The sequence below is a fragment of the Gasterosteus aculeatus genome, chromosome 2, assembly GCF_964276395.1.
Source record: "Gasterosteus aculeatus chromosome 2, fGasAcu3.hap1.1, whole genome shotgun sequence".
Lineage (NCBI taxonomy): Eukaryota > Metazoa > Chordata > Actinopteri > Perciformes > Gasterosteidae > Gasterosteus > Gasterosteus aculeatus.
In genome coordinates this window covers 7,014,875-7,027,935 of record NC_135689.1, presented here as the reverse complement: position 1 = coordinate 7,027,935, position 13,061 = coordinate 7,014,875, and the positions used below count along the sequence as shown (strand labels likewise).

General features: G+C 47.8%; 1 protein-coding gene across 6 annotated transcripts in view; it reads right to left on the bottom strand.

The window, feature by feature from the left end:
• Positions 1-13,061, bottom strand: part of plekhg5b (pleckstrin homology domain containing, family G (with RhoGef domain) member 5b) — a 49,122-nt gene that overhangs the window by 20,877 nt on the left and 15,184 nt on the right. The window contains exon 1 of one of the 6 annotated variants that reach the window (XM_040193727.2): positions 7,938-8,291. The exons of 4 other annotated variants lie outside the window; for them this stretch is intronic. In XM_040193727.2, the coding sequence (XP_040049661.2) occupies positions 7,938-7,940 (3 nt within the window). In that variant the 5' untranslated portion in view covers positions 7,941-8,291. Of the gene's footprint in view, positions 1-620; positions 1,117-7,937; positions 8,292-13,061 lie in introns of those variants that run through there. One more of the 6 variants, XM_040193726.2, reaches the window with a different exon arrangement.

Genomic DNA, 13,061 nt, shown 5'->3' with positions numbered 1-13,061 from the left:
GTGCGCTGATCTGGGACCAGCTTATCCTTACGTAAACCCGAACTGTGCACCGAAACGCTAAAACCGACCGCAGGTCACTCGCTGGCAGACTTTCAGGGCGCAGGGCTCGAAAAGCCCTGAAGCCCGAGACGGAGGGCAGCAGAAGGCTGCAGGATTAGGGATCTCGCCACCTCGGCCCAGACAGGTCCGACAAGCCTCCCACCCCTCCACCCCCGCCCCCCCACTGGGCTCTCCTGCGCCCCATCACTCGGCCCTGTGTAACCCGTCGGCGTCGGCCCCCGCTCGGCCGCTCAGGAAGCGAGGATGTGTGGGGAGGCGCAATGGAGGTCCCACTAATGTACTTCCTGTCATTGTTGCCGCAAAAGAGAGAGAAGCAGTGCGTTCGTGCATGCGCGTGTAAATCTGTGCACGAAGGGCGCAGGCAAAGCGGGCGGGGGGGTGAGGGGGGGGTTCAGCTTTCCAAGCCAACAAAACAACTATTAATATGCAAGAGGTGGACGCTATTCAATGACCAAAAAAGCCCGTTACAAAAGCCCGTCTGAAGTAACAACATTAACTACACAACACAATGCAAGTTTGAATACAATCGACTCCCTCTGGTCCCACTCCTGGTACTCTACCGTCATGTTCTGCAGATTGGAGCAGGAGTCCCCCCCACTGCTGCCATTTGGCTCCATATCCACGCCAGGAGGCACCCGGGACCCAAATGAACATCCAAGTGTGCGACCCGCTGGCCTGCCGCCTCACACTGCGGCGCGCGCCCAGTCAAGCGCCGAGCTGCCTTATTAATCCACTCCTCTCAATGTCTAGCCAGGTATAATCTCAGAGTTTAAAAAGGAGCAGGTCGCAGGGCAGGGAGGAGGACAGAAGGAGTGGGGGGCAGGGGAGGAGGGATAAGGTTATGGGAGGGTGAGAAGTCACAGGAAAGATATAAACACAAGGCAGGAAGGGGGGGGGGAGGGAAAGGAGGTCCATCCAGAACGTTTTCAGAGGACTAAAGCACCCTGAAGCACCCGTAGTGTTGCGTCCTCATTGGTGCCTGTGCTCTGTCAAAACCATCTGACTGCTCCTGCAGAGATTTAACAGCTCTGCTGTGAGCCAGGGTCTTCTCCTCTCTTTGCCCCATCTCTCCCTTCATTCTCCTCCACCAGCAGAACAAACTCCTCCCTTCATGCCGTGCACCCAGGGTCACACACACACACACACACACACCAGAGGTTTAAAATAGAAAAGACTGCGAGGGAAGAGTCAGAGGCCCAGAGGTCAGAGGTCGACCCTGGGGGACACGACTACAACCAGGGACCCTTCCTCTGCATCGCAACTAATGTTTTCCAGCTTATTGCTTGAATTTGCTAGAAATTTTGCCTTCTTAAGTTTCCTCCAGAAATAAAGCGGTCTATGAGCTTTTTTTTTTTTTTTTTTTTTAACTTCACCAGAGTGGAAACCTCACATCAGAGTTTAATCATCCTAAGAGGATGTTGAAAGGAGATCAGCATTAATGCGTTCACGGATGTCTGCTAACGCTTCATTGTGAACAACAGCTTCTCTGTGGCGGTTACATTCCGTTATAAAGGGTTACGGCTTTCAATAAACATTAGTATCGGGGGGAAAAAGCTAAATTATTACCTTGTTGTGATGTGTTTAAATGAAATTTCATTAATTCAGAGGAAGAATTAGGAACTAAAACTAATCAAAGATAAATCTAGCACTGACTTCCGAGTGGCCTTAGTGGATGTGTTGGCTCTGTGCGGTGAGGCTCTAGTGTCGCGATGTGCCAGTCTCTAAAAGGCCCCTCATCAGAATGCGCCACGTGGCGGTATAGTCCTTTAGCGGACCTCTTGGGCACGGGGGCGGGGTGGGGGGGAGCACTGTGGCTGGCGGGCGATGCCATCAGTTCTGTTCTCAGTAGGCGAGCGGTGATGACGCTCTCGTCTGTTGCCTGCAGACGGACGGCCCTTTTGGCAAAGTGGCGGGATGCCACTCTGAAGTCGACGCCAACGCACAGCGGGGGCCAGAAAGCTGCTGAAAACATCTGTCGCTTTAGACAATCGAGCGCGTCGTAGGTTAAAGGAAAAAAAAGACTTAAAACTAAATTTCCAAAGACACACGCTTGTGATGTTCATGACACATACTTATAGTTAAGATATGCCCCCAAAAATAACGGCGTTACAGCTCCGGATATGTGCGACATGGATCCCTGCAACACTCTCAGCAATGCGAAGTTAGGATTGATACTTGGGTAAGAGGACGACCCCACTTTCATTTTCTGGACCTGGAGTCAGTTGTTCTCGCGTCACATCAAAGAGGAGCAGTGTGTGAGCAAAGCGCACCGTACAGAGAATGTGACCATGCAGGACAGCTGACGAGAGGCCATGAACCTCCTGCCGTGAGTGTATGTGAGAGAAATGTGTCATGTGAGTCGCGTGTGTCCCCCCCCTCCACCTCCTCCTCCTCCTCCTACATGACTGCTCTCAGATCTGGATGGATTAGAGGGGAGGTTTAGTGGGGAGCATGAGTGACTGTAGATGAAACACACACGTGCACGCGCACACACATTCACACACACCCACACCTGCATCCCCCTCCTCAACAGCTGAAAACACACACACGTTTTGGATTATCTCATCCAGCGCCACCTCGCTTTTGGCCACTGCTTTACGAACACGCACACACTCTCCCCAAAACACACACACACACGCGCGCACATTTCAGAGTGCGTGCGCCATCCGTGAAGCGCACGCCAGTCGCTCGGCTGCACTAAAGCCGTTCTCGTTTGGAAGTAGATGACTGGAGTCTTCTGAGGTGAATCAGGATTATTACCGTAACAGTTAATCCTTCCAACGCTGGCACGCAACACCATTCACAACACTCGCTGCAACACCGACGACTGGGAAACAGTTGGATTAACTTCAGGTTCAAATGTCTTACGCATGATGCATCATTACGGATGGAACGTGTGGGTCTACATCAACTGCCCCGCAGGCCCGTTTTGGCTGCAGCACCCTGAGACCCCGTCACGGCATTTAATATGTTTGGACGGCTCGCCAAACCCTCGCTGTCGGTTCTAATGGAATATATATATATATATATATATATTCAGAATCTGCTCAGTAATGATCCCCCCCGAGTAACAGATGGAAGCTCCCGCCGCTGTGCAGCCTGGCGGTGCACCGAGCTCTCTCCTCCTGCACAGCGTGTGCTGCCAGAGCACACCTCGCACTTATGTACCGGCGTGCATCGGCGTGTGCATGCGAGCGTTTAAAGAGCGGAAGGAGGCTACGTGAGCCGCGGTTTGTCTCCCACGCCAAGTGTTGTGGTGTAAATTCAGAGAGGGAATAGGCTGTTCTTGTTTAACTTCAACTCCCCAACAAAAAAAAAAAAAAAGGTCAGGCAAGAGATGCCGTTTGTTGGCCGACGGGCTAAAAGCACTACAGGCTTCAGTGACAAGCCGAAAACGAGAGCATGCGGAATACTGATTAAATGTATCAGGACACATTGGACATAACAGCTGTATCTTAGCTTAATTTGTTTTAAATACTAGGGAAGCTATGATTCTCCTGATATTGACTCGCTGCATCCAGCTAGATTATTTTTGTTGGGGAGAGGAAGCACAGTTTGTTTTAATGAACTACAAAAAACAAACAGTGCACTCACGGGCGGAGGTTTCTTTTCACTCACAAACTTGAGTTTGCGTCTTCTGATGCGTAGGAGACCGTCCCGGATTGTTCCCTGAGAAAAGCTCACGAAATAGAACGAGTTTATGCTTTTTTGGAAGTAGAACTGTGCTCGATACGCTTCAAAGAGCCGCTCACAGAGTTCACATTCTAAATCAACCTTTGAATGCGGCACAGCTCCTGTTTTTTTCCATTTATTGTGTTTGAAGCACTTTTTTCTGCATGCTTGCAGATTAGTACAAGAGCGAAACAGAAAAGCATGAGAAAAAAACAGGGTACGTTCCTTTTCCTGATGTTGTCAGACAGAATTATATCTATAGAGGTTATTTAAACGAGTACATTGCAGCGTGTTTGGCATAAAGAAAACTCAACTCTGTCAAAACCGCTGGATGAAACACAGAAAAAACACAACATCTAAGCAAATCTGAGCCAACATAAAGCACAACAGTGTAATTAACACCTTATATTGGGAACAAATGGAAAACGGAAAGATCAGTTTTTGTGGGGCGTGAGGGCGACATCCGGGTTTAAATACCCGGGCCAACTTCAACGGGCACCATCATCACTCCGCACCCAGATAGTCTGCTTTAAAAAAAAAAAAAAAAGGTCCTGTCCCGACACGAAAGCCATCACTGATTTGGCAACTGGTTGAAATTCTCCAGAGCCGCGAGATACGCCGCTCCTCATCACTCGCGAGGCGCTGGAGGAGGAGGAAGAGGATTTGGTTACGGGGAGTTAAGGCTTTTTAAAAAAAAAATTCTTTCGAAATTTACAGATGAGCACATCAACAACGCCTCCCCAACGATCACACCTACGGCCGCAAACGATTGGTTAACGTCAGCCGAGGCAGAGTCGTGCACGGGCTTGTCCAAATAGCCTGAATGCAGCCAAGTCAGCCTAAACATCCAGACAGACTTTGGTCGGACCGACTCACACCAGCCTACAAGTTATCAAAGAAAAGCCAAAAGTCAGACGCGAGTACACATCATCAGTGGGTCATAGTCTACGACTGCAAGACAGACAACCGCCTGTCTCGTTTTCACACGCCGACACACACTAATGCCGACCTTTGACCCGTGCATACATCGATATGTCAATGCAGAGCGCGCGCAAACACCGGCGTACCAAAACGCGTCTAACGCAAATAATGCTACTTTTTTCCTTTTCTTGTTGTCATTAGTTTTCTCTGTAAAAATATTTCAAAAAAATAAAAAGATCATAATAAAATGCTTTACCTTGTTTTGAAAGCCAAACTATTTTATTCATCCATAAATAATCACAAAATCCCACAATTCGAGGTGTCTTATGCACAATTGTTTATGTCAATTAATTATATATTATTCCATTTCATTTAATTTACTAAAAACTTTTAATTAATGTTATTCTTGCCAGAGGTAGCAAGAGGAAGCGGTTTGAGGCTATCAAACTGCTAGAGGAGTCAAATAAGTCGATGACACTATTAACTGTTCAATAAGCTTTATGAACTTAATGATGATTGAAATACTCCAACAACAAACATCTGCTCGCCAAACCTCCACCAGCCCCTCCTGCTGTCAAATCACTTAAAAGCTCTTAACTGCACCAAACAATCCGATATCCGAAGCGGAGCGAGTCAGGCCCAAAAAAGAGAAAGAGACGATTGTCGTCGTGCTTTTGGCGGCAGGGCGCACGACCCCCCCCCCCCCCCCACCCCCTCAACGGGGGGAGGGCCTGCTTTCCTAAACATTATACAGAGTTGCCGTCGGCCGCGGCCCCGGTAGTTGAAAACAGCGGCCATTAGGCTTGCGGGAGATCAAAGCGGGAAACAGCCGCCCCCCCAGGTCGGATTTATTTCTCAATAAATAAACAATGCATCGGTTGAGGACTGGCAAGGCAGAGAGCCGCCGACCGCTCGCTTTCTTCTCCCGCCATCTGTCAGGAGGAGGAGGCAGAGGAGAGCCAGGGCCCGCAGTTTCTTTTGTTATACAGCGGCAACAAAGCCGCACTGCCACATTATCACACACACACACACACACACACACACACACACACACACACACGTTGGAAGGATGTCCCATCAAAAGGATCCACGGCAATAAGCGCCGAACGAGCAATACCGCACATTCATACATGTGACACACTAATGAAATAGAAAATAAGTTGCTTGCTTTAATTTACCCAAAAGATAAACTCTTGGGTTGAGCAAACTTGTTCGGTGTCTGGATCTGCCTCGAGCTACATGTAACGGCCTAAAACAAATCTGCATCTGCTGCATCTAGTTGCTGAGACTTTATCCCCCCCTTTTGTTTGGGAAAGGGTTCATTAAACAGGCAACAGTAAGTGTGTTTACATGATGTTATAATTGGAATCTTTGCTTAGTCGGACTATGCTATCTTTCGGGGGGAGGTGCTATTATCCCAATATACATGGCAGTGAATAAATCGAATCATTGGCCGAAAGCATGTCATGTCCGATGCGATAGGTGGCGCGGTTTTCATTACAACTAGTTGTGATACAGCCATTTCCGCTTGACCGCTTCGCCACTACCAACCACAACATCATCAACATTACGAGAAAGATGGCGAACGGAGAGCAAGGTGAAGCTACATCCCTCTACTATTTGTGATTGGATCTCAAGCATGCGCAAAGACGCAAAGTCCAGTTCCTTATCCGATTCACCGTTACATGCCTCAATAGTCGAACTACCAACTGGATCGGATCGAGTTATCCAGGGGTGTTAGTCGGACAAAGGTGTTTACATGAAACGGATAATTCGATTTCAGGCCGACTAAGCCAGTTATTCCAATCCATGTAACCACGCTGAGTGTGTCCCCCAAAGACATCAGGACTGCAGAAAGTCACACCCCTCTGCTGACCATACCTGGACCAGGTAGCACTCTAAATAGCACTTACTTGATTCTGGTTGTAACGCAATGTGTGAGTGAGTTTCTGACAGTGTAACTGCACCCAACATTTCATAATGTTTTCTGTGTGTCAGCAACGTGACACATGAAGAAAAGCTCCGGCAGCGTTCACCCAGGTTTCACAAGCCGGATATTCAGAATAAGTGGAGCCGTCATTAACCCGCCGACCATCGACGACAAACAACAAACTCAGGAGCAAACGCGCTCGCGGTGGATCCTGCGAGGCAGGCGGAGCATTCCACTCGAATGAACGTTTCAACACGTAGCCACCGTTTGCCAATGAACACTATTTCCTCCTCGTCTTCCAGAACTCTAGCAGGATATGGTCGTTTTTTTTTTTTTTTTCTCCCCCCAACTGAATTCAAAGCAGAAATTAAAACATCAACACTGTGACATTCAATGATTTATTTAATATTTATCTCTATTAAAGTATTTAGCCGAAACACATCTGACCCCGAGCGGTTGAAGATGGATGGACATCTGACCCCGACCCCCCCCCCCCCCCCATCCCCAGCAGAGTGAAATATTTACATGGCAGCCAAATAACACACACCACCGGTCACGGTGGCGTGTCCCACGCAAGTTGCTTCCTCTGGAGAAACCCCACTAAATCCTCTGAACACTTCCAGGGAGCGTTCGGGGTGATCGATACGATTGCATTGGATACGAAGCACCACTCGCCAGCAGCTGGCCTCTTTCTGCTCGAACCCAAGCGACTGCCGTCATGTCTGCCGTCTCAGACGGTCTTCGCTGGATTTTGTGACGCAACCCAGCTTTTCTATCCGTAGCTTCAGGGCAGAAGTGAGAGAGAGACACGCATGAGGGCAGTGAACAAGACCAGAAAGAGGAAGAAGAGGAGGAGGAGGAGGAGGAGGAGGAGGAGGAGGACTGGGTATTTCAAGTCAATTCAGAGTTGATTTCTGTAAACCACGTCTAATTCCGTTCACAGTATGTAGAAAAGGAAAGAACTCTGTGTGTGTTGACGTAAGAAGCAGATGTAAAGTATGCGGACAAAAGGAGGAAAACCAGATCAAAAGTGCTGGTCTGAAAGCGATGCGGTTGTGTACTTTGGTGCCTTCAGGGCCGCACACATGAAACACAAGAAAGGACACAGTCTACATCGACATGGAACTCATTTTTCAAACCAAAATGATTTCTCGACAGCTTGGAGCTTTTCTTCTGTATAATGTGTAATATATATACACATACATACACATGTACAATAATAAAAACAATCAACAGTCACAGTTGTATCTGGCTACGCTTTGCTTTTACCGAGCATGAATGAAAACCCACAACCACCCACGCCAACAAAAGTCACACAAGACTCCCGCAGGCTCTTTACATTAAGTCCACCTACCATAGAAAAGTCCACTTCCCCGGAGAAAGACAACGGTCAGCAGAAGAACCAGTCAATGTCTCCACCAGGCTGCGGGCGGGGGGGAAGGTTTTTACTCCCAAGTCTGGATCGAAACTTCTGCAGTAGTAGTCGCTTGTGTGTGTGTGTGTGTGTGTGTGTGACTCTCAGGGAGTTTCAGAATAATCTTCGGGGTTAAAAACGGCGTCCTAGAGTTGACGGGCACGGGATCGGATGAACGTGACTGCGCTGAGAGGGTCGCTCTGTTTACTACAGCGGTCTGCCCGGAAGACACACACAAGTACACACGCGCCCGACAATCTTCAACCCCGCCTATCTGCTCGATCACACCCCCACAAGCTCACACGTATCCTGGCTGACTCATGAGAAATCACTGAATAACACTGAAACGGAGCCCGTTTTTAGGGGGGGGATTAGGAAGGTTTTTTCCCCCCTTTGTGGTTCAGCTGTTTACAAGACGTAAACCAAACTCTCTGATCAACGGCCATTTTTATTTGACATTCATGCCGGTTATAAACTCCCCCGCCGGATTTAGTACTTCACTTTGACCCCGGAGGTCACCAAAGGTTAAATGGGGGAGTTGAGGTTTCTTTACAAGTGGTACAACATTAGAGTAAATACACTCACAGAGCGACACTCGGCTCACCTTCCGTTTGGCCCAGAACCGTTTTGGAAAATAACTGGAGGAAAAATTAGGTAACTTACTTTCACAATTCCAATAATGAAAAATGACCCGATGTATAAAAGGAAAGCTTTAGAGGTGATTTCCTGATGAATTGCGTCATCGCTAAATCGCCTCAAAAGCTTTTTGTTTTAAGTTGATAAATTGATCGGTCTATTAATAGGAAAGTAATTTGAAAATATATTAATACTTTGAGTCATTTCCCAGAGGGAATGAAAGTTGATTGGGTTGATTCACTAGCGCTCCTCGGCTGATGAAAACAGATGCGTAATGTCTTCAGTGATCGTGAGGCTTATCTCGCGTGGAGGTAACTTCCATCACAAAAGGCCCATGTTTAGAGCCGGAGTGATGAGTGAGTCAATTAATCAATTATTGGAAAAAGAGATAATGCAATCAGTTTAATCCACGACTTGTCATTTGTCTCCCACGCGTGAGCATGGACCGATTGTTTTTGCGATTGAAGAACAAGAGATTTAAGGACGTTACTTGTGGATCGGAGACGTCTGCGTTCGCGACGGAGTCTCTCCTAAATCCAACAACTTTATGGCTCAATTGCTGAAAAAAAACCTTTAGCGTTTCTCTGGTTCCAAATGTAAAAAAAAACAGACGATCGGCACACGAGCCAAAAATGAAAACCAGCATTAGATGCAGCCCCCTGTGTGGGAGAGTACAGTATTGCGCAGGAGTGTGGTGCAAGTGTGATTTATAGTCAAATGTTCTCCCCGTGCGCTGACCGCGGACACTAAGCCCACTACTCTCTGTTCTTTTGTCATTCAGGTTAATCCAAGATGAACCGTGTTTAAATCCCCCGCAATTAGCCAGCTCACAAAAACAATTCAAGCCTCTGAGGCCCGGTGGGGGGGGGTGGGGGTGCGTATGTTTGGAGTACATGGGGGGCTGTGGGGGGAGGTGGGGGGGGTCCTACTTGTCCTGTGTCTTCAAAACAAGGCACCTGTTGAATCCATGTCTACCCAACCACCCCCTACTGTCAGCCTTAATTAGGGGAGGGCTGTATTTGAAAAATAAGTGGACAGCGGCGATGCAATCATCTCCAAGGATTAGACCCCACCGGCACCGCCATTGTTGAGGGGCCGAAAAAAAGAGTGACCTTTCCTTGATGCCCGACCTTGGCATTACCCTCATTAACCCTTAAGCCCTGAATTCTTTCATGTGTTCAAGGGAGCAGTTAAATAAGGGAGGAAAAAAAAACAAAGGCACGTGTGGCCGTGAAGATAAGAAGGATGAGGGGGGAAAAATAAGGGCAGAAAAAAGTAAGTTAAGAAAATAATCAAAGCCGAATATCTCCTCTGTGATGCTGCTGCTGGAAGTTCCACGATTTCTGGGCTGGTTTCAGTTGAGGGTGACTTGGAGAACACGCGTCCGCCGCCATAATAACGCGCCCTGAATCGAAGATGGTACAAAGCTCTTCGTCAGATAAGCGGAGCCCTCCGCTGTTCCCACACGGCTGTTTACCTTCCCAACACACAGCAAACCAACAATTAGTGGGGTTTGCAATGGGAAGACTCTTCGCAAGCGAGGGATTTAGGGGAAAGAGGGGGGAGGGTTGTTTTCCCCAATCTATCTCCTCACTGCGGGGGGGGGGGTCTGCTCTCTTAAGTCTTTGAATCCCGGCTATATCGGTCGGCCAATACGAGGCCGCTTCCATCGCAGAGTCAGTCAGGTACCCTCTTCCTGTTATTCCCCCGTCTGAAGCGATGCTGCTTCCTGACTGGGATGTTCCTGGGGGGGCGAGGAGGGGGGGGGGGGCACACAAACACCTCCCTCAGTAGTGTTTGTTCTTTCCTGGCGGAACATTATATGTATGCACACGCGTAAATCAGTGTCCGGAGACTCTCCCGGGTGCCTTTCAAACTGACCCCCTTTCCACTCGCCCTGACACACAGACATCCTGCGCATGCCAGTGGCATTACAGCATTTTGGGGGGGGGATCGGTGGGAGGGGGGTCAGGGCTTGCTCTTGAAAATCAGTGAGGATTAAATTCAAAATATTATGTATCGGAGGGTCGATAGGTAGACACCCGTTGGTCCATTTGTTGAATACAAGTTATTGTTTTTACCAGGAAGAGTCAGCAGAAAACACCACATGTATTGGACAGAACAAGGATACATTCTGGTGCCAATCGATCATTTAGGATTTAGAAGTGAAGTTTCACTTTAACAGTAAACATAATCTATTTTTGTCAAAAGAAATATTGCTATTGTTGAAATGCTCCACGTAAAAAAAGAAAAGAAAAAAGAAAAGAATAAATAGTTTCCAAGTTATTAACTAAATGCTGCGTTCTGTGTTTCCTCTCACATTTTCATCCCGTCATGTCTCCGTTAACTTGACGGTGATCTCATGCGAAATGAGTCACTGTCTCTGAGTCATGGGCTTCTTTTTCTGGGCCCACGGACCCCATACAGGAAAAGTACAGCGCCTGTGATTGGTTCACAGCTGATGTGGTTCGTGTGCGTCCATGCAAGAGGGGGCTGCCGGCCTGTCGTAGCCTGCCGGCGGGGGAGGAGAGAGGGGGGGGGGGGTCAACATCCCAACAGGGTTACTCCACTGGGGAGAGATTTATATATAAACATGGGATTATCGATGACTGAACGCGAGGATGTTTCAGGATAAACACGGTGCGCTTCGTTAAAACGCGAGTTGGCCGACGTGTATCGCACAGCGAGGCCGGCTCCTCGGCGCTGAAGCTTTTTAACATGACGATCCGTTTTCTTCCCCCGTGGAGTGAAATTGTTTGCAAGACGTCTGGTGAACGGGTGGGTGACCAATCAACTTACCGTAAACTCAGACGGTCCACAGCCACAAAGCTGATGACTGCAAAAACACGGAGGGAGCGGTCGAATTGCTTAAACAGACACAAACTCCTTGGCGGAGGCAATAAATGTTTCTCAAACTGGTCCATCGTGCAAAAGACCAGTGAATCAAGAACAATGTGTTGGAATGCAGGTGAGGGCCAGCAAGCGTGATCCGGAGTGACCTTTGACACCATATGAAACACTCGCTTCCAAGACGTTGCCAGGGATCACTTTTGTAATAATATCAGAATTCTTTCAGGCTTTACTCGGTCTCATTAAATTCTGGTACATTGCTCAGCTCCTCAGCCGAATTAACCACAACAACACTGCCTGGATCTGGCGTGTGCATTCAGAATCCTTTTTCAGGCACGTTCACGTGTCACTGGGAGCGTGTTAGCGTGCCAACGTTCCCGTTAACACCAGAGCACCTCTGTGCCAAAGACGTCCTATAAAAGACGGGGCCGGTGTGTTTAGTGGGCGCTGCGTGGGCGCTGCGGAACGTAGTTATATTTAACATAGATATTTACATAACAGCCATATTTTGATGTATTAAACAAAAATGAACACCCATCTGGACAGTCAGCGTTTCGTTGAACGGCAATCAGTTAACTTTCCTCAGCTTCCTTAAATGTCTACATGAATCCAGAGGCATCGGAGCGTTGCAGAACACCATCTACACTAGTGGATTACTTCATGTAAACTCTCCAAGAACTCTACAGTTATACCGGAGTTCAGATCCGGTTTTTCCAGAAAAAAACCCGATTTAAAGGCCGTACGAGAAGTCAAGCCCTGCAGGCTGAAGGAAGGGGTGCAATCAAACAGACGGGAAGGTGGGATTTAATCCATCGCAGCCAGGAAAAGCCACCTAATACCCAGCAGCCATCGGGCCTTTGACTACAGAAAGTGGGCATCGAGCCCAAAAAAAAAAAAAAAAGTGTGTTTACGAAACAGCCTCAGCAGGTCCCTGTCACTGTCAGTTAGGTGAGACTCTCAGCAAAGCAGGTCAGTGGACGGGAAAGCCGCGAAATCCGGTACGTCTGTATTTGTAGGACAGCAAAAAACGGGTGAGACAAATATCCAACTTGACGATCATAAAAAGAGACGAGAAGGGCTGAAGGTTGAACGATTCAGCCGCTCGTAATGTGGGGATTCTGTGCTTGCTGACGAATACAACATGAACTGCCCCTAAACCTACACATTACATGGGACTGACACAATAGAGGCAGAGAAAAAGAGAGGGGGAGGGCGAGGGCCGAGTGACGCTCTCAGATACACCAGTCAGAACGGTTTCCACCGAAATGGAGCTCGCAATTTCCAGGAACAGAATGAGGTGATGAGACAAGCGGCAAAACGGTAGAAAACAGGGATTTGAATTTGAATGAATTTATTTAAGCAGAGCTACAGTCAGTAAAAAGATTAGATATTCATATTCTTCCATGAGCTAAAAGATGGAGCGATTTAAAAAAAAAAAAAAAAGTGAACTTGTGTGTATTTTTTCATGAATCCATTTTCAATCTAAGAGGGTAAAAACTTTCTTACAATGCTGCGAATATGTCTCCTGAATTCTAGAAGTTATTAAGTGGAAATATACGCGAGTGGAAAATTACTTTC